The 24,534-nt window shown below is 42.0% G+C and overlaps 1 protein-coding gene across 6 annotated transcripts in view; it reads left to right on the forward strand.

The window, feature by feature from the left end:
* Positions 1–24,534, forward strand: part of LOC122543379 (SWI/SNF complex subunit SMARCC2-like) — a 159,216-nt gene that overhangs the window by 42,784 nt on the left and 91,898 nt on the right. For all 6 annotated transcript variants that reach the window (XM_043682051.1, XM_043682054.1, XM_043682055.1 and 3 more), the window contains exons 8-10: positions 1,660–1,735; positions 10,324–10,455; positions 11,234–11,349. In XM_043682051.1, the coding sequence (XP_043537986.1) occupies positions 1,660–1,735; positions 10,324–10,455; positions 11,234–11,349 (324 nt within the window). The remainder of the gene's footprint in view (positions 1–1,659; positions 1,736–10,323; positions 10,456–11,233; positions 11,350–24,534) is intronic.

The following is a 24,534-nucleotide window of genomic DNA, read 5'->3' on the forward strand; positions in this document are numbered from 1 at the left end:
ACATCAGCAATAGCTCTTTCCTGGAATAAACTGTTTGCTGAGATTTAAGAGGCAAGGAGAAATTATTATAAAGGAATTAAAAACATGTTAATTATTTAGATTTCCAGAAGGCACTTAATAAGGCACTACATCAAAGACTATTGCAGAAAATTAAAGTTCATGGTGTAGGGGTAATGTATTAGAATGGAGAGAAGATTGAGTGGCTAACAGGAAGCAAAGAGTACGAATAAGTGGATCTTTGTCAGGCTGACAGGATGTCACTAGTGGTGTGCCACAGGTGCCGTGCTAGAGCCACAATACATAAAGATTCAGGTGTGAGTTGTGCAGAGGACATGAGACTATAAAGGGTATTGATAGGTTAGATAAGTGGGCAAAGAGCTGGCAAATGGAGGACAATGTGAGAAAGTGTGAAATTGTCTATTTTAGCAGAAATATTTTTTTAAAAAGCACATTCTCTAAATGGTGAGAGGTTGCAGAGTTCTAAAATGCAGCAAGACCTGGGTGTCCTAGTTAATGAATCGCAGAAGATTAGTATGCAAGTACAGCAAGTAATTAGGAAAGCTAATACAATTGTGTTAGCTAATACTGTTGTGAGGGGAATTGAAGCCAAAAGTCGGAAGGTGATACTTCAGTTATAGAGGGCATTGCTGAGACCTCATCTGGAGTATTGTGTATAGTACTAGTCATCGTATTTATAGAAGGATGTTAATCACTTGAAGCAGTCAGAGAATGTTTTCTCGACTAATACCTGGAACGAGTGAATTGTCTTCTGAGGAAAGGCAAGGCAGGTGTTATCTGGTGTTTAGAAGAGTTAGAGGTGACTTAACCAAAACCTTTAAGATTCTTAGAGGACTTAATTGGTTGCATGTTGAAAGCACGTTTTGTCATGTGGGAGAATCTAGAACTAGGGAATCATAGTTTTAAAAATAAAGAGAGATCTATTTAAACAAAGATAAGGAAACCTTATTTTTTCTCAGAGCGTTGAGAATCTTAGAATTCCCTTCCTCAAAAGGCAGTAGGGTGTGGAATCTTTATATATTTTTAAGGGCGAGGTAATAAATTCTTGATTACCAAAGGGATGAAATGTAATCAGACATATGCAGGAATGTAGAGTTCAGGTTAAATTCGGATCGGCCATGACCTTAAGCAAGCTTAAGGGCAGAGTGGCCTACTTTTGTTGCTTGCTCCTGTGATCATACTGTTGTCGCATCAATTACTTTTTCTAGGTGTTGCTAAACACTACTTCCAATACTCACCAATCCAAGCATTACATTTTAAAGGACACAGTTCATCTCAGTCGATTTCATTGTGTCACTTGTCTGCAAAGTTATGTTTCAAATATCTTTTCAATAATTAAATGAATAACTGTACAGGTTTGTGTTATAAAGAAATGTAAATTGATCAGAACTTTGTGGCTGTTTTTAATTCTTTAATGGAATTCATTTCGGACCAACTTAACTCAGTTAGTATTTATCCAAATTCTGATGAAGCGTTGTTCAGAACAGCAATCTAGAGGTTGGAACCGAGAGATTTTCATGTTTTAATAATATTGTTGAAGCGTAATAATATTATTACAAGAAATTTGCCTGATAATGTTAGCCTGCGGCCAAGTCTGCTCCATTACGGTGTTGCATTTATTCCTGTGTTATGTTCCTCTAGTTATGATACATGGATTCCAGCCAGTGAAATTGAGGCATCGGTTGAGGATCCCCCACCAACTGAGCGGCCCAGGAAGGTTTGCGGATTTATAATTCCTGATCTCTTCAAGTATGCATATTTGTAATGTTTCATAAATGAGAATTCTACAGATTTTGGGCATTTAGCAAAGTTTTGTGAAAAGGGAATCATATTTGACAAATTCATCACAGTACTTTAAAGATGTCACAAGTGGTATGGGTAAAAGGCATGGAATGTACTTGGATTGCCAAAAAGTGCAACAGAAGCTTTTATTGCAGAAGATGGTGTTGGGGTGATAATATCAGTATGGATGGAGGATTGGTTAGCTAACAGGAAACCGTGTTGGGATAAATGGATTATTTTCATGTTGGCAAACAGCTGACAATCTATATGAATGAGTTAGATGAACTGTGTTGTTGCCATATTTGCTGATGATACAAACATAGGAAAGCAAATTGTGAGGAAGATACAAAGAATCTGTAAGGGTAATAGGTTCAGTTTTGAAAAAACATTTAATGCACAGCTGTGGTATAGAAGCGTAGAAGGCCATTCAACCCCTTGAGTCTCCTCTGCCATTCAGTATGGGCATGGCTGAACATTGAGCTCAATACTTGAATTTCCCACCCACCATAACACGAGGTAAATATTGCTACAACTCTACAGGGCATTGGTGAGACCACATATGGTGTACTGTGTATTCTTTTGGTATCTTGCTCAGTGGGATAGACTTGCATTCAGAACAGTTTTGAGAAGATTCAGGAGACTGATTCTTAAGCTATAGAGAGTTGTCTTATGAAGAATGATTAAGCAGTTTGAATTAACATTCTCTTCGGGGTAGAGCAGATGAAGGTGTGACTGAAGAGATGGTGCAACAGGGAGAGCTTCAGATTCCTGAGACATTGGGGCCATTTTTGGGATAAGTGTATTCTGTAAAAGCTGGATGGGATTCGCCTGAAAAGGAATAGGACCAGCATCCTCACATGGAGGTTTACCAATACCATTAGGATGGATTGAAATGAGATTGGTAGGGGGTAGTATCTTGGCAGTAGTGCAGAGAGGTGAGACAATGAGAGGGATTAGACTTTAAAATCCTAGTCAGTGAGTCTAGAAGGCAGAGGAAAGATAGGCCAGGTAAGTATGTAATATATAATGAAATCATGCAGTGTCAGCATGGCTTCATGAAGGGAAATGATACTAGACAAATTTACTTGAATTCTTTGAGGATGTTACAGAAGAGATTAAAAGAGAACCAGTTGATGTAATACACTTGCATTTCCAAAAGACATTCAATAAGATTTCAAACATGAAGCTGCTTAAGTTAAGACCCCATGGTTTTGGAGGAGTATGTTAGCATGAAAGAAGATGAGCTAACTAACAGAATTCAGAGAGTCGGGATAAAAGGTATGGCAACCTGAAATGGTGTGTCACAGTGCTGGGACCACAGTTATTTGCAATATATTGTTACGACACGGGGTAAACCCCCCCCCCCCGGCTAATTTTAAACCCGACACACAGAGAGGTGTACCGCGCACCGCAATCTGTTAAATTTTGAGAGGCAAAAAACTATCCCAGAGGTCACCATTTTAAGTAAACAAAATTAACAATTTTATTCTTAAGTCCAACAGAGAACACTAAAACCAACAACTACTTACAACTCCTTTGTCTTAAACCTATCTTTTACCTCCCACTCTATAATACTGATCCGATAAATTCCATCTTAAATTTACGGTAACATCAATTTCAAACCCAGGGATAGTCTTCAGATATTGAACTTTCTCTGTAGATTCCTCTAAGTCGACTTTGGTGTTCTGCTGCACGAATTTCTTTTAGATGGATACCTTTCAGAGAGTCATTCTGCTCGCAGTCTGTTGGTTCTTGGCAGCTCTTTGTAGTTCTCCCCCTAACTGTTTGGCTTTATACCTCAAAACATCAGATCATTTGATCGGTTTGATGTCCTCTCAAACAGTAAAATTCAAATTCGATTGGATTTGGTCTCTGAAGCATAATTTAAACTGGCCGAATTTGAATTTGTTTTTGTTCCATGGCAACACAACTCCAGGTATTTGTTTCGACCAAGCGTTACATTTTTACCTTGTTCAGGACACTGTGCTTTCAGACCATGCTCTCTCTCTCGATGCTCAAGAACCCATCTATGTCCATCTTAAATATACTCAATGACCTGGCCTCAACAGCCTTCTGTGGCAATGAATTCCATAGGTTCACCACTCTCTGGCTGAAGACATTACTTCTTATCTCCGTTCTAAAAGGTCTTCCCTTTACTGTAAGGTTGCGTCCTCATATCTTAGTCTCCCTGACCAATAGAGACATCTTCCCAACATCTACTCTGTCCAGGCCTTTCAATATTCTGTATGTTTCAATGAGATTCCCCCCTCACCCTTCTAAACTCTATCGAGTAAAGACCTCAAACGTTCCTCGTATGTTAAGCTGGGACCATTCTCGTGAACCTCCTGTGAACATGCTCCAGGGCCAAGATATCTTTCTTGAGATATGAGGCCCAAAACTGGGCGGCACGGTGGCACAGTGGTTAGCACTGCTGCCTCGCAGCGCCTGAGATCCGGGTTCAATTCCCGCCTCAGGCGACTGACTGTGTGGAGTTTGCACGTTCTCCCCGTGTCTGCGTGGGTTTCCTCCGGGTGCTCCGGTTTCCTCCCACAGTCCAAAGATGTGCAGGTCAGGTGAATTGGCCATGCTAAATTGCCCGTAGTGTTACGTAAGGGGTAAATGTAGGGGTATGGGTGGGTGGCGCTTCGGCGGGGCGGTGTGGACATGTTGGGCCTAAGGGCCTGTTTCCACACTGTAAGTAATCTGTAAGTAATCTAATCTAACTACGCACAGTACTCCAAATGTTCCCCGACCAGAACCTTCTACAGCCTCAGAAGTACATCTGTTAGGCATGTGTGGATGAAGTTGCAGGGATATCCATTCTTGGCGAATATTCTGTAGAGATGGTGTTCTTCTTCTTGCGTTCATAGGTTGGGAGTACTGCAGTGTGTTGCAGCCCTTTTGAAGAAAGTACTAATGCAGGTTCTCTTGTGTGTGTTAGGGTGGTTGCTGTTGTAGTTCAGGACCTGGTCCATGTATGTGGCTTTCCTGGTGTATGTGACTTTTGTGGTGCATTCACCATTCTGTGTTGTTTGTACTATCACACCCAGGAATAACAGTTGATTGTTAGTTTCTTCCTTTCTCATAAATCTGATCCCTATGAGTATGGTGTTGATAATCCGGCGTGTGTTCTCGATTTCTGTTCTCTTAATGATAACAAAAGTGTTGTCTACATATCTGATCCAGAGTTTGGATTGGATTTGTGATAGGGCTGTTTGTTCCAATCTTTGCATCACTGCTTCTCCTATGAGCCCAGAGGTGGGTGAGCCTGTAGGTGTTCCATTGATCTGTTCATGTTTGGTTGTTGAATGTGAAGTGTGTTGTCAAGCACAGGTCTAGTAGTTTGAGTATCCAGTCCTTGTTGATAGGTTCCCCGTAATGTTGTCTGTTCTGCCTGTCCAGGAAGTTGGCTATTGTCCCTCTGGCTGGAGTTTTGTCAATTGAAGTGAACCGTGCCTGTGGGAGATTTGTTATAACCAAAGCAGCCATCTTGTCACATGTTAAAAGCCTGGAAACAATTTTAAATCTCATATTAGAGTCTGCTTGTTAAGCTTGTACATTCCCAGGCTCAGTGAGTTGGTTGACCTTGTAGCTGTACTAACACATGATTGTGAAACTCTTTCCCAGCATGGGAATGTTCTTCTTTTCCAAGAATCTATTGTAATACTAACACTTGCTTATCAGATACTAACTAGCACTGTCCAGACACTATGTGACTGGGGCTAGTGACTGGGCAAAGTGTCTACTTACTCATCATACTGCAATTAACAGTTGGTAATTGTTAAATGATTGTAACCTATACAATCATGCAACTCTCTGTATCTCGTCGGAGTGACTTGTGACCATTGGGTCGACTTGTCTCTTCCCATGAGCTCACGAATAAACAGTCAATAACTCGAGGTTTGTGTGGCATGATTCATTGTTCTTCTAAATTGGACCACTACGAGCGAATCACCCACTTCATCATTCATTTCATCCCTGACAGTGCCGTTACATCAAATGAGACCATTGCTTTGTTCTTGTCTATGTTTATGTTCTTGATGTTGTCTAAGAATTCTTGTCATGATTGTATGGAGCGTTTAGATCCGCTAATAAGATGTTGTAGTTTTTGTTGGAGAGAACATTAAGAGAACAGAAATCGAGAACGCACACCAGATTATCAACACCATACTCACAGGGATCAGATTTACAAGAGAGGAGGAAACCACTCCCATTCCTGATTTGGAGATGCTGGTGTTGGATTGAGGTGTACAAAGTTAAAAATCACACAACACCAGGTTATAGTAGTCCAACAGGTTTAATTGGAAGCACACTAGCTTTCGGAGCGACACTCCTTCATCACCTGATGAGGAGCATTGCTCCGAAAGCTAGTGTGCTTCCAATTAAACCTGTTGGACTATAACCTGGTGTTGTGTGATTTTTAACTTTGTACTCCCATTCCTGGATGTGATGGTACAAACAACACAGAATGATGAATGCATACACAAGAGAAGCTGCATTAGTACTTTCTTCAAAAGGGCTGCAACACACTGCAGCACTCCCGACCTATGAAGGGAAGAAGAAGAACACCATTTCTACAGAATATTCGCCAAGAACGAAATTCCCAACTTCATCCGCACATGCCTAACAGACAGACAACGCAATGAGGACATGCCATGACCCAACACACTAACCACGCTACCTTATATAAAAAAAGCATTTTGGAACTAACAGCCAGACTTCTCTGCCCAATGGGATCCATAACGGCCCATAAACCGACAGCCATGCTTGGGCAACAGCTCACCAAAACAAAAGACCCTATCATGTGTAAGACTGATGTAATTTACAGGATTCCATGCAAAGACTGCACGAAACACTATAGCAATCCGCATCCACAAACACCAACTAGCCACTAAACGCCATGACCAGCTGTCACTAATAGACATACACACAGAGGACAAGAACCACATTTGACTGGGACAACATAGGGCAAGCTAAACATAGCACAGTCAGAGAATTTCTAGAAGCATGGCACTCAGCCGTGGACTCCATCATCATGCACATTGACCTAGACTGGCCACTACAGCAGAAACTGAGCCAAATAAATTCCAGAAGAGACAGTACAGCAGTGTTTCACAGGAAGATCCAAAGCACAGAAGATGTCACCTAGACAAGGGGCAAAATGTCTGCAAATCAACTTCCCAGCTCAGCAAACATACCCACAACCACAATAGTATAAATAGTGCAAGGCGAAAGTTGAAAAGGAATTAGTAAAGCTAAGTGCGCATAAGAATGCATTGGCTGGCAAAATAAAGGTTTTTTTAAAAATAAATAAAGAGCAAGAGAAAGGCTAAGGAAAGTAGGGACCATCGAGGTAATTTGGACCCAGAAGATGTTGATATGATCCTCAATGAGTACTTGGAGTCGTTCTTCACAATGAAAAAGAGCGATGCAGGTAAAGACATCAGGATTGAGCACGGTGAAATATTAGTGTACTACTCAGTGTCCCCTTCATGGTGGGGAGAGACCTGAATCAATCCGTGATAGTCAGCATGGATTTTTTAAGGCAAGGTCATGTTTGCGATATTTGATAGGACATTTTGCGAAGATAACCAAGACTGTTAATGAGTTTTTTTTCTACTTGGGCTTTAGCAAGTCTTTTGATAAGGTCCCTCATGGTAAGCCAGTCAAAATAGTAAGAGCTCTTTGGATCCAATACATGGTGGCACATTGAATCAAAAATTAGCTGAAAGGCAGGAAGTAAAACGGGGTATTTCTGTGAGTCTATAAGTTTCAAAGAATGAGAGATGATCTTTGAATAATAAAATTCTGAGGGCCTTTGATATGGTGGGTGCAGAGAGGGTGTTTCCCTTTAAGAAAGAGTCTACCCAAGACGCAGAGTTTAAAATTGAGTATCCCACTTAAGACGGAGATGAGGTGAAATTCCTTCTCTTCATTTTTGGTCTTTGGATGTCTCTTCCTCAGAGAGCAGTAGAGACTGAGCATTGAGTTTATTCAAAGTCAAGTCAGAAAGATACTTAAATTATAAGGGAGTTGAGGGTTATTTAGTGGGGTGGGTGGAGGAGGACGTGGTTTTGAGGCCACAATCAGATCAGCCATGATCTTGTTGAGTGGAGGAGCAGGCTTAATGGACCAAATTATCTACTCTTCTTTCTTACAATCTTATGGAACACACTGCCTACGGTGGGCCAGGTGAACATATTAAACCCAGTAGCAGGGCAGCTAAAAAGTTCTCTAACCTGAAAGGTCTTGAGCTTCTGAAGTGTTACTGTCCCCCTATCTTCCAAGATCTCTGTGTTGGTTGAGATTGTGGACCCTTTGTTAATTGGATTATTGTGCAGATCATCCTCCTGTCTTCCCTGATTGCTCCTGAGTGTCCTACTCATCATATATCCTGTTTACAGAACAGTAGTTCTGATTGAGAGATGAGAGGCATTATTAGAATACAAAATTTTAAAATCAAAAACGTTATGAGCGGAAGATTATAGGGATCTGAGTCATGTGAGCTACAGTGGGAATTATGGCAGAACCACGGGCAAAATGCATCTCGACATTAGGCCCACATCACTGAATCCTTTATGCACTTCCCAAGTGGCAAGGTCAGTTTCTCACTGGGCAGCAATGAGTTCCCATTTGAGCATGATTATAACTTGTTAAATGCTTTATTAGTGCCACAACGTGCCTCAGTAGTGTTCAATCTCCTATCTTCCTAAGTGTGTCAAACGAGCAAGATTTTGGCAATTCTCGACATGGAAATCAGAATTGGCATACTTGAACCCACTGCTTGCTTCAAAAGACCTCCTTGTTGGACACCAGGCACACTCCATGGGTGCGAGCCGTGCACACATCTCTTATCTGTGGACATTGGCATCTGACAAGCACCACTTTCCAAGAACCCTCATGGCATATTTTTGGTCCACTTATAGGGCGCTCCTACACTTCATTGATACACCAGCAATTAACATTGTAATGCTGCTGCGAAGCGGCTGTGTGCTCAGGGACATACACCCAATCCATGGACTAGTCCAGGCTGCATCTCTGACTCTTCACTTATTCTCATCACGCTCCTTTAATCTGCCTGAATGCTCACAGCATCCTTGCTTTGTCTTGCTTTTTTGCACTTTGTCCCCTCAGGCAGAGACACCAGCTCACTACTATTGTGTTGGCATGCTATTTAGAGCGTACATACAAAGGCAGAAAGCTTGTTGTTGTCAGCCATCCTCAGTCAAGTCAAGGGAGAGAACCTACACCTGGGGTCCTGGTCACAGCAAGTTAAGAGCAGCCAGTGATACTTGTCCAGGGGCTTGAACATGGTCAGTCAGTCACAAAGGATAGTCAAAGTCAGGATGCTGTCCAAATACAGGCCACCACTCATCTTGAGTTTCTCTGCCCTGTTGTGAGCTTTCCTTTTCCTGCAATGAGAGAGTGGTGGGTATTGAGGGACATTAAAATGTGGGCACAGGTGGGGAGATGTCCCCGGCAAGTGAGGAGGCAACCCAGTGGCCATGCAGAGTTAGAGGTGTTGGGGTTGGGGTGGGTAAGAACAAGTAAGGGAAGACATTACAGACAATAGCGAGTGTACTAGAGCATGAGCCTTGGTGGGAGATAGGTAAATTATCATACAAATCGTGACTCTCATGCTGGCTAGGTAGAGATGAGCATTGACCACCTTCCTACAATGATGGGATTCCTCCAGGTGACTAATACTGCACTGACCGTGGTGGTAACCTGGGACCAGGCTGGCATGGTCTGCCCTTGTGGTGTCTGCTGGACCTGGAAAAACAGGATGTCCTGCTTGTGTACTCCCTGTCTGGTAGGACCTCCAGGTTCCTGCCAGCAAAGCTTCATTTGTCTACCATGTCTGGGGTAAATGTCAGGAACCATGCCTGAATGGTGCTTCTGTGGACGTGCAACAGACTTTTAAATGTGTCAGCAGTGCCAGTGAATTCCAGGATATCCTGGCAGTGGCAAGCTGTTTCGGGAATGGTGTATGGTAAAATGGGACTACAGGCATGATGGGTGCCAGAGTAGCAGATTAGTTAATTAATGGGTGAGTTCAGTAAGGTATGGTGAGAAACCTCAGTGCCTCGCAGCGATAAAACCTCCGAGAATCTCGTCACAACTTGCTCTTCGTCAAAAAAAATAAGATTCAGCCCTGGAAAATGATGCCAATTAACTGCAGGAAGCTCGGAATTGGTTGTTTGACACTCTGATCTGTTTTAGCACCATTGCAAGATGGTTTGATAATATCGATTGGAGAGGACTATTTCTCTTTGTTTCACAAAGCTAAAGTAGAAGTGGGATGGTTTGTATTTTAGTTAAATAAGTTAACAGTTCCTTACCTGTCCTTACCAGCTGCTGTGAGTGAGACCTGAGCTTTCAGTAAGATTTCTTATATTCATCTGCTTTTAACTCATTTGACAGCATGTGGACTTTTTTTTGAGTTTGAATTTGATTTATTGTTGTCACACATACCAAGATACCGTGAAATTTCCAAGACTAACTATTCTTATTTGTTGAAAGGTTCATGCTAAGTGGATAATGGACACTGATACTTTTAATGAATGGATGAATGAGGAGGACTATGAGGTGAATGATGACCGGGCACCTGTTGTTCGAAGGAAGAGAATTTCTGCCAAGACATTAACAGAAGAGGTAATTTTTACTGTTGTCCAATTTCCTTCCTTTATAACCAGTCAGTGATTGGTAGTTTTGGGAGAAAGTGAGGACTGCTGATGCTGGAGATCAGAGCTGAAAATGTGTTGCTGGAAAAGCGCAGCAGGTCAGGCAGCATCCATTCCTGAAGAAGGGCTCATGCCCGAAACGTCGATTCTCCTGCTGATTCCTGAAGAAGGGCTCATGCCCGAAATGTCGATTCTCCTGCTCCTTGGATGCTGCCTGACCTGCTGCGCTTTTCCAGCAACACATTTTCAGTGATGTAGTTTTGCTCAATATTGTCTGTTTTTTCCTCAAGATTGTCCTCTAGATATTTTTCCTCAAGGTAGTTGTTTTAAATTAGATATACTTCAATAAAAACAGATCACTGGAAGTTTTCAGAAGAGATGTTCACTATCATCTATTATTTGAGAATAAATCATTTGGTAAATAAATGTGTACCAATTCAAAGCTTAAAGAATCAAATACTGGAGCTTTTTTCATTGCTTTCCCAACAAAATTCAGTCACTCAATTCTTTATTTGTTCACAGCCATTATCCAGCAGCAGCAAGAAGTTTCTTTTAGGAACTACTTCTGGATTTTGTTCCACCTTAGCCATTGGGCGATATGCTTTCACTGACGAACTTCACTTCTTCTGTAACTGAGAGGCATTTCTTGTCTAGAAGTGTAATTACATTTGGTGATTTAGTGCTTTCTGATAGGATGAGGTTTCACTGGTTATGTGAAAAATTAGTGACTCCTAAACCTTTATTCCAAGGTGCACAGCCCAGACTCAGATCGGAGAGATAAGAAGGGAAGCAGTCACAAAAAACGGAAACGTTCGCCTTCTCCTTCACCAACTCCAGACTCCAAGAAAAAGAACACCAAAAAAGGGTGAGGCACTTCCCTTGTCTCGGGAAATTATTGTTTATTTTAAAGTTAGAAATGTTAAAAGCTTTTGTTTTGATCATATGTGAATTTATTATGCAAAATTTAGAAAGGTATGCCAGCATTCACATCCCCATGCTGCTAGCCCAAGATATTATGATAAACACATTTACACAGTTATACCATTCAAAGGATTTCAAAGTATGAAACACTTGGAAAAAAAAAGGCAATATGATGTGACCGTTATACATTCAGGTCCCCACTGTGACTCCTTTTCAAAAATTGCAAGTGGAAAACTGTATGAGATTTTTGGGATTGAAGAAGTTTAAAGGAGCAAGTTGTTAGATTTTGATCTGGTGTTAAATTTCAGTGCTCAAAAACAATCTGAATCTTTTCAATCTTGTTACTCCAAATTGCTGGAGAACATGTCACTGCCCTTGCATGTCCTGTCCTGTTTTAAAAACTGGCAGCAGCCAAAATGTATTATTCATAAAAATTATATTTTGGGGTGCTAGTATCTTGTGACAGTCTCCAAATGTTGTAATACACTGTCTGAAAAGGCTTCCCAGGAAGTTTCCTTCAAAGCAAGAGTCGTGTTTTTGGGCAAATGTAAGGAGTAATTGAAAGTGTTACTGGAGTAGTTCTGTGTTCAGGTTATTAATACACTGAAATACTAAAAGACTTATAGACATTGTCACATTTTCGAGTATCATATATGCAAAGTGTACATCACATCTTTAATTGGCTCAAATCTGACTATGAAAAACATCAAATTGTTATAAATTGAATAATATTGGTCATCTGAAATATTATTGAAAAGGTCATAGAAGTGGTAATGATGAATGAGTAAGTAATTCCCAATAAACAAGCAACGAGGAGGAGAAGGGGAACTACTTCAGTTATACAAAATACTTTGAGAGCGGGGAGGAAGCCTTTTGGCCGCCATCTTTGCTTTGTAAAATAAGATTTAAAACACAACAAACAGACAAATAATTCCTGACCAAAGCTGTGAATTAAAGAATTCCCCACCACCTTGGAAGAACAACAGATTTGTTCACAGAGACATTACACTTGGAAAACTAGAGCTTGACTTCGCTCAATTCCTGGAGGTTGCTGTCTTCGCCTGGACTGTTTTGGTATTACCGCATGTACAGCCTTCATGTCCCATGAAGAAAGAGGAGCATTCTTGGGCTGTTCATGTTGCATTTATGATGTCCTTGCAAATCTCAAAGTGCACATTTAATAATATTCATAATCTATCCATCTATTAGCAGTGGTGTCATCACGCCATTGAATACATGAATTTACTGTACAACAGGGATGTTACGTAAATTGAATTATCAGGCCTACTAATTTAACACATCTTCCCCAACTCTTTCTGTGTCATGCACAGCATGCCTACTTTATCTTGCACTTTCTCTTTTCCATTGTTACTCTCTGTCTCCATCTCCCTCTCCCTCTGTCGTATTCCACATCCTCTGTGCCTTTTTTTTACACTTCTCTGGCTTTCTTCTATTTCTTTCTGTGTTGTCATTTATCTTTCTCACTCATTCTACCTCACCCTTTTTCTCTCGCTCTTTTTGTGCTTCATGATTTCTGTATTTCTGTCACTCCCTCTGTCTTCCGACTTTGTCTTTCTCTTTTGTTGTCTCTGATCCCCTGTGATATAACCTTGTTATCCAGTCTACCATGTGGAATGTTGTTGAGCCTTTTTTAACCTCTCTCCTACTTCCTCTATCTGAGTACTCATATATTTACTAGAAAAGCAAAAGGTTTATATCTGTAGTGAAGCCAAAACAAAATAGGAGGGATTTTTCAGTGGACAAAAATAAATCCTTCATTTTGGCATTGTAAGTTCAACAGATCTAGTTTTTTTCCTGAGGTAAACCCAAAATAGTTTAATTAAGCCACAAAGAATGATTGAAGTGTAAAATTATCTTAGGAGGTCAAAAGAAAATTTGTTGTCCAGTGTACTTTGCAAGAAGTTCTGAGCTGAGATAAACAACAGGACAAAATTGCTGTTAATGTCCTGTGAGAAATTGTGTACTTCACATACACACTCTAGGAAGCCAAGGTCTTCATGTAGAAACTTTAATGAAAATACTTAAATGAAAAAAACTTTATGGCCAAGCACAGTTGTTAATTTGGAAGTAATTATACTTAAGAGCATACAAATTGGGAGCAGGAGTTGGTCATTTGACCTATCGAGCCTGTCTGCCATTTGATAAATTCACAGTTGCTCTGATTTGGCTTATATTTTCCTGTCTACCCTTTATACCCTTTTACACCTTTGTCAGTCAAGATTTTATCTCACTTAGCCTTTAAAATATGCAATAACCTTGCCATAAGCTTTTCTCTGGAAGAGAATTTCACAGACTATGGGAAGACAATGGCCCCCTGGTATTATATCTTGACTAGTTTTCCAGAGACTCAGGTAATATCCTAGAGACGTGGATTCAATTCCCACAATGGTCGAATTTGAATTCAATAAAAATCTAGAATTAAGAGTCTGATGATGATCAAAACCCATCTGGTTCACTAATGGCCTTTAAGGAAAGAATCTGCCATCTGGGCAATCAAGGATGGGGAACAAATGCTGGGTTAGCCAGCAATGCCTACTTCCCATGAATGACTTTCAAAAATGGATTAAGGACTTTTGGAGGAAAAAATGTTCTTGCCTCTACCTTCAAAGGGAGATTCTTTATTTTTACAAAAATGTCCCATGGTTTTTTCAGCATCCATTCTGTCACGTCCCTTCAAGATCTTGCATGTTTCAAAATCACCTGTCATTCTTCTCAATTCCAATGAATGCAACCTAACCAGTTTGATTATACCTCACTGGATAATCACTTCATCCTTGAAATCAATGGAGTAAATCTCTAATGTAAAACATAAGAATGGGGGATGCTGGAAATCTGAAACAAAAACAGAAATTTTGTAAAAATTCATCAAGTCTGGCAACATCTGCGAAGAGAAAAGAGTTGATGTTTAAAGTCCAGTGACCTTTCTCCAGAACTTTATAGCATTCAGGAAAATGTAATATTTAATTTGATGGTGGAAGTGGTTGGGACGGGGGGGTGGGGGGCAGGCTTGAGCTGATAGGTGAAGATGGTGCTTCGAGAGAGAGAGAATAACGAAGAGGATTGTTCCATTTTTTAATGCTGCTTTCCTGCGGGTTTACATTTTTCCCACATGCTACTCCATTTGACAAATCTTTGCCTACAGTCTTATTTGTGTATCCCTTTGCAGATGCCTTATGTCCCCTTCACAACTTATACTCTTTGTGTCTGTTTTATCAGTCAACCTAGCAACCATGTACAGTAAACTTTTTATTAACCAGCACCTATGGGAGCAGGAGTATGCTGATTGATCAAATATTCCAGTTGATCAAGAGATCCACATAATCAATATGTAAACACACTGTAAGTAATAGAAACGTAATTCAAGGGGTGAACACATCACTTTATTTACAGCATAAATCACTTAAATAATAATGCAGCTTTGCCTTAAATAAAGCTTAGTGGCAAAGAGCCTTCTCATTTACACCCTCAGTTGACTCTTTAGACACTATGAAGATTGCGCTAGTACAATTAACTTCTAATGTTTGAGGTATATAATTTTTGCCATTTATCAAGAGTGCTGGTTCATAAGGTACCAGTTAAAACAAAGTTTGCTCTGTATTTGGTCCCTACATCCAAATAATTGATATAGATTGTGAACAGTAGATCCCTGTGGCACTCCACTAGTTACAGCTTTCTAACCCGAAATTGACCTATTCATGCTTACACTATGAACTCTTATTCTGTGCAGCAACATTTGATGTGGCAACTTATCAAATGCTTTTGAAAATTCATCACACATCTACGGGTTTCCGTCTGTGCATGTTGCTTGTAATTCCTCAAAGAACATGAATAAGTAATTCAACCATGATTTCTCTTTCACAAAGCCATGTTGACTGCCTGATTGCAATAAGATTTCTGAAATGCCTTGCTATAACCTCCTGAATAATAGTTTCTGGTATTTTCACAGATGTTGGCTAACCGCCCGATAGTTTCCTTTCTGACCCCCTCCTTCCTTGAATAGAAGAATTTAATTTTTTTACTTTGAAGACACCTTGTCAGAATCTAGGGAATTTTGAAAAATTAGAATCAATGCATCTACTATCTCAGCAGTTACTTCTTTTAAGACCCTGGAATGAAGTCTGTCAGATCTGGGGTCTTGTCAAGTTTTGGTTCTAAACATTTTCTCAGTACCCTTTTCCTTGTGAATGTAATTGTTTTAAGTTCCTCCCTCCTTTTTATAACTTGATTTTATGGATGATATTTGTGTTTTTTGTAGTAAAGACAGGTGTGAAATATCAGTTCAGTACTTGTTTCCCAAATTAATTCAGCAGACTTGGTCTCTGGAGGACCAACACTCACTCAAGTCCTCCTTTTCCTTTGTGAACTACTTATAAAACCTCTAACTGTTATATTTGTTGCTCGCTTTTTCTCATACTGTATTTTTTTCCCCTCTGCTTTTTATTGTCATTCTTTGCTGGTTTTAAAATTCTGTCCAATCTTCTGATCTATCACTAACTTTTGCTAAATTGTCCACTTTCAAAGAACATAGAACAGTACAGCCCCTTCAGCCCTCACTGTTGTGCCACCCTTTTATCCTACTATAAGATCAAACTAACCTGCATACCCTACATTTTACTATCAACCATGTGCCCATCTAAGAGTCACTTAAATGTCCCTAATGTATCTGACTCTACTACCACTGCTGGTGCGTTCCACACATCCACCACTCTTTGTGTAAAGAACCTACCTCTGACATCTCCCTCAAATCTTCCTCCAATCATCGTAAAATTATGCTCCATGGTGATAGCCATTTCCGTCCTGGGAAAAAGTTTCTGGGAATCCACTCTATCCATGTCTCTCATCATCTCGTACACCTCTATCAACTCACCTCTCATCCTTCTTCACTGCAATGAGAAAAGTCCTAGCTCTGTAGAGCGGCATGGTGGCTCAGTGGTCAGCACTGCTGCCTCACAGTGCCAGGGACCCGGATTCGATTCCAGTTTTGGGCGACTGTCTGTGTGGAGTTTGTACATTCTCCCAGTCTCTGTGTGGGTTTCCTCCAGGTGCTCCAGTTTCCTCCCACAGTCCAGAATGTGCAGGTCAGGTGAATTGGCCATGCAAAATTGCCCGTAGTGTTAGGTACGTTAGTTAAAGGGAAATGGGTCTTGGTGGGTTACTCTTCGGAGGGTCAGTGTGGACTTGTTGGGCCAAAGGGCCTGTTTCCACACTGTAGGGAACCTAATCTAATCTAATCCCTCAACCTTTCTTCATAAGACATGCCCTCCAGTCCAGGCAGCATCCCAGTAAATCTCCTCTGCACCCTCTCTAAAGCTTTCACATCCTTCCAATAATGAGGTGACCAGAACTGAACACAATATTGCAAGTGTGGTCTAACCAAGGCTCTGTAGAGCTCAGCATAATCTTGCAGCTCGTAAACTCAATCCCCCTGCGAATGAAAGCCAACACACCATATACCGTTCTTAACAATCCTATCAACTTGGGTAGGCGAAAGTGGGTACTGCAGATGCTGGAGATCAGAGTCAAGATTAGAGTGGTGCTGGAAAAGCAGCACATCAGGCAGCATCCGAGATGCAGGAAAATCGACATTTCGGACAAAAGTCCTTCATCAGGAATGAGGCTGGGAGCCTTAGGGGTGGAGATATAAATGGGAGGGGGTGGGGCTGGGCAGAAGGTAGCTGAGAGTGCATTAAGTGGATGGAGGTAAGGGTAAAGGTGATAGGTCGGAGAGGAGGGTGGAGCGGATAGATAGGAAGGAAGAGGGACAGGCAGGACAGGTCATCAGGATGGTGCTGAGCTGGAAGTTTGGAACTGGGGTAAGGTGGGGGGAGGGGAAATGAGGAAACTGGTGAAGTCCACATTGATGCCATGGGGTTGAAGGGTCCCAAGGCAGAAGATGTTCTTCCTGCAGGCGTCGGGTGGTGAGGGAGTGGCGATGGAGGAGGCCCAGGACCTGCATGTCCTCAGCAGAGTGGGAAGGGGAGTTGAAATGTTCGGCCATGGGGCGGTGGGGTTGATTGGTGTGGGTGTCCGGGAGATGTTCTCTGAAGCGCTCTGCGAGTAGGTGTCCAGTCGCCCCGATGTAAAGAAGACCGTATCGGGAGCAACGGATACAATAAATGACGTGTGGAAGTGTCGGTGAAACCTTGATGGATATGGAAGGCTTCTTTGGGGCCTTGGACGGAGGTGAGGGGGAGGTGTGGGCGCAGGTTTTGCAATTCCTGCGGTGGCAGGTGAAGGTACCATGAGGGGAAGGTGGCTTGTTAGGGGGCGTAGACCTGGCCAGGCTGTCGCGGAGGGAACGGTCTTTACAGAAAGAGGATGGGGCAAAGGGGGAGGGAAATATTTCTCTGCTGGTGAGGTCTGTTTGTAGGTGGCGGAAATGTCGGCGGATGATGCAATGTATACGGAGGTTTGTGGGGTGGAAGGTGAGGACCGGGGGTTCTGTCCTTGTTGCGGTTGGAGGGGTGGGGTTTGAGGGTGGAGGTGCAGGATGTGGATGAGATGCATTGGAGGGCATTGGTGTGTTCTGTGGTGGAATCGGTCTTCCTGGAAGCAGATGAGGTGGAGGAATTGGGAATAAGGGATAGCGTTTTTACAGGAGGCAGGGTGGGAGGAGGTGTAATCCAGGTAGCTGTGGGAGTCGGTGGATTTGTAGAAAATGTCAGTGTTGAGTCGGTCACCGTTAATGGAGATGGAGAAGTCCAGGAAGGGGAGAGAGGTGTCAGAGATGGTCCAGATGAATTTTAGGTCTGGGTGGAATATGTTGGTGGAGTTGATGAATTGTTCAACCTCCTTGTGGGAGCACGAGATGGCACCGATGCAATCGTCAATGTAGCGGAGGAAAAGGTGGGGACTGATGCTGGTGTAACTCCGGAAGATAGACTGTTCTACGTAGCTGACAAAAAGACAGGCATAGCTGGGGCCCATGCGGGTGCCCATGGCTGCGCCTTTCATCTGGAGGAAGTGGGAGGATTCGAAGGAGAAATTGTTGTGGACCCCAAGATACCTCTGTTCCTCCACACTGCCAAGAGTGATGCAGCTGGCCCACCACTCAGTTTTAAACAAACCAGAATTTATTTACCCACGAACAAAAGAATTTAGAATACCATAAGTATTTGAAACTCAACCGATAGAAAAATGGAACTCAGCAAAAAGCTGTTCCGATTTCCTGCAACATTCCATAATGTCCCCTTTGCAAAAAAGGTAAAATCAAACACAGGGTCTTACAGGAGAGATGTCAGAGAGAAATTGCAGAGAAAGTCAGCCAGAAAACTTCTGTTGAATCCAGGAACTTTGTCCTCAGCTAAAACTTGACCAGAAGCTTCAAACAGGCTCCTTGCTAAAACCAAACAAATCAAAACCCTGAACTCTGAGCACGGGCCACTCCCCTTTCATTGTACAAGTGCTTTTAAAAGAAACGTGAAAAGCCTTTTCAAGTAAATATTTCCAGACATATCGGAACCTCTGCCGTTTACAACCCCTTTTGCAAGAAAATGACAATGTAACTTTGCTAAAGGAGCACATTGTCACACCAACATTTGACCGATACCCCTCTGAACCTTCCTATTCATGTATCCATCCTGATGCCTTTTAAATGTTGTAATTGTACCAGCCTCCACCACTTCCCCTGGCAGTTCATTCCATACACACACCACCCTCTGTGTTTAAAAAACGTTACCCCTTGGGTCCTTTTAGATCTCGCCCCCCCTCACCTTAAATGTACGCCCTCTAGTTCTGGACTCCCCCACCCCAGGGAAAAGACCTTGTCTATTTACCCTATCCATGCCCTTCATGATTTTCTAAACCTCTATAAGGTCACCCCTCATCCTTCAACGCTCCATGATGGTGCCATCTTAGTTACAAAGTTACCTAGGTATAGATACTTAAGGACAAATTCTTTGAAAAATAAAGAAGTAAAAAGTCTTTCCAACCCAGTCCATGCTGGCACTTCGCCTCCAGTAACTGGAAGAGAGAGGTCCACTGCCTTGTTACTGGGCCCACCTCACTGACTTTGCTGAATCCACAGTCGCCCCGCAATCAGGAGTCCTCAACGTCACTGCTAACCAGAAGTCCCCACTTTGGTCCAACTGCAACCAGGAGTCCATGGTTCCGCTGCTGCTTCGATGATACCAGGATACCTGCTCTGGGCATAACACATTGCAGCCCTTGCTATGCCTGCACCAGGTGTCCCCACTCTGGGCCCATTGCAACCAGGAATCTCTAGCTCCACTGTGAGATCAGCCATCTTCACTCTGGTCCACTGCCAGGTCTGGATGCCATTGCTACTTTTGTCGCCGACCCTGAAGGATGACAATGCTTTGGACGGGGTGGAGAGAAGGTTTACCAGAATGGGTTTTAGTTATGAGGCAAGGTTGGATAAACTCAGATTGTTTTCAATTGAAAGACAGAGGCTGACGGGCAACCTGATTGAGGTCTACAAAATTGAGAGTCATAGGTAGGGTGGATAGTCAGAGACTTTTTTCCAAGGTGGAAAGGTCAACTACAAAAGAGCACAGGTTCAAGATGAAAGGGGGAAAGCGTAGGGGAGAAGTGCAGAGAAAGCCTTTCACCCAGAGGGGTGCCTGGAACGTACTGCCAGTGAAGGTGGTGGTAGCGAGCATATTAGCACTATTTAAGGTGTATCTTGATTGACGCATGGACGGGAGGCAAACAGAGACATAGAAACCACACATGGGCATTACGTAGCTGGTCTAAATAAGGCTTGGAATGGCACAGGCTTGGTGAGCTAAAGAGCCTGTTCCTGTGTTGTATTGATTCGTATTATCTTGTATTGTACTGATCTACGCCTTGATTTCCAAGTTCACTTTAACCAATTCTATCTTTGTAACCTTGGAGTTGACTTTAAATTTCAAACATTAGTCTTCAACCCACTCTCCCTCAAACTGAATGCAAAATTCAATCATGCTATGATCACAGCTACCCAGAGATTCTTATGGCATGTTACCAGGTCTAGAATAGTCTGCTGGCTGGTTGGCTCTAAAATGTGCTATTAGAGTCATAGAGATGTACAGCACCAAAACAAACTCTTTGGTTCAACTTGTCCATGTCAACCAGATATCCCAACCCAATCTAATTCCACCTGCCAGCACCTGGCCTATATCCCTCCAAACCCTTCTATTCACGTCCAGATGCCTTTTAAATGTTGCAGTTGTACTACCCTCCACTGTTTCCTCTGGCAGCTCATTCCACACATGCATCACCCTCTGCGTGAAAATATTGCCCCTTAGGTCTCTTTTCTATCTTTCCCCTCTCCCCTAAACCTATGCTCTCTAGTTCTGGACTCTCTCACTCCAGAGAAAAGACCTTGTCGATTTACCCTGTCCATGCCCCTTGTGATATTATAAACCTCCATAAGGTCACCCCTCAGCCTCTGACGCTCCAGGGAAAACAGCCCCAACCTATTCAGCCTCTCCCTATGGCTCAAATCCTCCAACCCTGACAACGTCTGCTATTCTAAGAAATTGTCTCTTAAAAAGCACTATAAATCCATCTTCCAAGCTAACTTGGCCAATTTTATTTAATAAACTACTCCGATAAGTGACTTCTTAACTGTTAGATCTTATCTCTACCAAGAGAGTGTTATCTCTCGCTGTTGTATCACTGTTACCCTTAAAGTATTTTTGTTGTGTTTAAAACCTTATTTTAGAAAATTCAGCTACTCTGTAAAACATGGCGGACAAAAGACCTTAGAATTGGTACTCTTAGATAGTCTTCTCTAAGAATTTAATCTGAGTGAATCCCAGAAAATAAACATGACTGTCACACATTCATTTGGAGGAAGTTTCCTCAGAATGGATTTTCACCCAAGCAACTGAAAGAAGTATAGTCAGAGTTTATAAATTGTTTAATATAAACTTTATAATGATTATATTGAGTGACAGGAATGAAAACATCAGAACTAAGTCGAAGAAATTGGTGTAAAGCAGTGAAGTGTAGTGGTGAAGGGTACTACAAAAGGCATCTAACATAAAAGGTTTTTGTTTGCTATGGACATGGACTACAGTGTTTCAAGATGGCAGCTCATCACAACCTTCTCGAGGGCAGTTAGGAATGAAAGATAAATGCTAGCTCAGCCAGCAATGCCCACATCCTATGAAAGAATTTTGTTTTAAAATACACAAACATTTCTACCATAGTCTTACTCTGGGTGATTGAGGTTTTCTATGGACAAGTGAACAAAGAGACCTTGGAATGCAGGTTGATAGCTCCTTGAAAGTAGAGTCGCAGGTAGATAGGATAGTGAAGGTGGTGTTTGGTATGAGCATTGGTCAGAGCATTGAGTATAGAAGTTAGGAGTTCATGTTGCAACTGTACAGGACATTTGCTAGGCCACTTTTGGCATATTGTGTGCAATTCTGGTCTCCTTCCTATCGGAAGGATGTTGTGAAACTTAAAAAGGCTTCAGAAAAGATTTACAAAGATGTTGCCAGGGTTGGAGGGTTTGGACGATAAAGGGAGGCTGACTAGGCTGGTGCTGTTTTCCCTGGAGCGCCAGAGGCTAAGGGGTGACCTCATAGAGGTTTACAAAACTATGAGGGGCATGGATAGGATAAATAGACAAAGTCTTTTCCCTGGGTTGGGGGAGTCCAGAACTAGAGGGCATAGGTTTAGGATGAGAGGGGAAAGATATAAATAAGACCTAAGGGGCAAACTTTTCACACAAAGGGTGGTACGGGTATGGAATGAGCTGCCAGAGGAAGTGGTGGAGGCTGGCACAATTGCAACATTTAAAAGGCATTTGGATAAGTACATAAATAAGAGGGGTTTAGAAGGATATAGGCCAAATGCTAGCAAATGGGTCTCGATTAATATCTGGTTGGGATGGACAAGTTGGACAGAAGGGGCTGTTTCCATGCTGTACATCTCTATGACTCTAAGTGTTATGACAAGGAACACTGATTTGTCAGCATTAGGAGACCTGAGGGATAACTCTACTGAGATAAGGTCCCAGGGCAGAACCAGGGGCAAGCAGTTGTTTAAATTAACAGAGCTGGAGTCAGAGGTTAAGCCATTCAACAGATAAAGGCAAGGACTATGCTTTAAAATGTAATGGCAGCAAGAAACGGTGGAACTCTCAGTTAAGCAACATATATTATAGTCAAGAGTGTGGTGCTGGAGAAGCACAGCAGGTCAGGCAGTGATGAAGAGCTTATGCCCGAAGCGTCGATTCTCCTGCTTCTTAGATGCTGCCTGGCCTGCTGTGCTTCTCCAGCACCACACTCACAAATTTGATCTCCAGCATCTGCAGTCCTCACTTTCTCCCAACATATATTATGGGAACAGTTGGCAGAACTGTGGGCATGGCTAAAGGGAAAATATTTGTAGGCAACTGTATGCAATGTCTTTAAAGAGTTGGGTTATTGAGCTGAAGACTGGGATGCCAGAATATTATTATTGGCAGCATGACCAGTGGCCAAGTTTTTAGGCACCAGAAACACTTTTCTTAAAATAAAAATGCAATCAAAGTGGGCAGCACGGTGGCTCAATGGTTAGCACTGCTGCCTCACTTGGGTGACTGTCTGTGTGGAGTTTGCACATTCTCCCCGTGTCTGCGTGGGTTTCCTCCGGGTGCTCCGGTTTCCTCCCACAATCCAAAGATGTGCAGGTCAGGTGAATTGGCCATGCGAAATTGTCCATAGTGTTAGGTGCATTAATCAGCGGGAAATGGGTCTGGGTGGGTTACTCTTCAGAGGGTCGGCGTGGACTTGTTGGGCCGAAGGGCCTGTTTCCACACTGTAGGGAATCTAATCTAATCTTAAAAAAAATTACACCAGGAACACAAATATTAAAGAAATTAGTTAGTTGCACCATTCATTGTTTGTGCAACAAAACAAGGGTAAACAACTAAATTAAAAATAAAATATTGTGCATGCTGGGAATCTGAAGCAAACACCATGCTGGTGAAACTCAGCAGGTCTGACAGCATCTGTGGAGAGAGAATCAAGTTAACATCTCGAGTCCAGTGTGATTTCAGAGCTAAAAGGATTTGGAAAGTGATTTTTTTTTCCAAGTAATTTTGACAGGCAGAGGAGGAGCAAGGGCTCTGTGTACAGTTTTTAATAATGATGTACAGAATTAGAGCACTTCACCAAAAGAAGAGCACAGCATAGCCAGTGTCTAGCACTGACCAAAGATTTGCCAATTAGTTAAAAATATACTTCTGTGGTGGCCCTGTTGTTTATTGCTGCCATTAAAACTTGAACAGCTAAATTGTAATTGTGCAGCAGACCCTTCAAGTTGCACTACAGTAGATCAGGTAGCAGTTCAAAAAACAATTTTTGATTAGATTATTTCCTATAGCTAAATAAAATGTAAACATCACTAAAATTTTAGCTTGAAGAGAGAACCTAAATGGGAGAACTCATCCTCCATCATTCCCTCCCTATGTCGTATTCTTTCTCTTTCCTCTTGTTCTCCTTGTCTCTCTTTTTCCTTTGTCTTCCATCCTTCTCCTCTTTCGCACCTTCCTTTCCCGTTCTCCTTTCTTAACTCTTTCTTCCTTTTGCCTCCGGCCTTCTCTTCCCTTTTGCACTCTCTTAATATTTACCCTCCCCCTCTCTCTTTTCTGCTCCTCTGGCTCACTTCCTTTCTCCTTGCCCCCTTTACATCAAAATAAAAACATTACCTCCTTCAGTTTTTCTTTCAGTCTTATCCCCTGTGTTGCCTCACATTGAAATTGTCTCTAAGAACAGTATCTGATGTTTCCTCTGTTCAATTTGCCACCTTACTTCAACTATATATTTATGGGCTTTAAAATACATATTGTGTATGTCATCTACTCCTAAGTGAATAACTATGACTTGTTTATCAGCTTCATCACTCTTTTCGAGATGAGCCACTGTTTGCAAACTCTCTAGTGCAATCTGTCATCCTGTTTCTGTGAGTCTTCCCTTTCTTTCCAATTTTTACTATCTAATCCATTTATTATCTCCGTTGCATTATTACTGCTTCTGCCCTCCTTATTTTTTTTCTTCCCTATATCTTGTCTGACTGTGTCTGATCCTGATTTGACTGCCTGTGCTTTCCTTTTTTCTGTTCATCTATCAGGTACAGTTTACCTTTCGTGACCTCTTTATGCTTCGCATCT

The sequence above is a fragment of the Chiloscyllium plagiosum genome, chromosome 43, assembly GCF_004010195.1.
Source record: "Chiloscyllium plagiosum isolate BGI_BamShark_2017 chromosome 43, ASM401019v2, whole genome shotgun sequence".
NCBI classification, from domain to species: Eukaryota; Metazoa; Chordata; class Chondrichthyes; order Orectolobiformes; family Hemiscylliidae; genus Chiloscyllium; species Chiloscyllium plagiosum.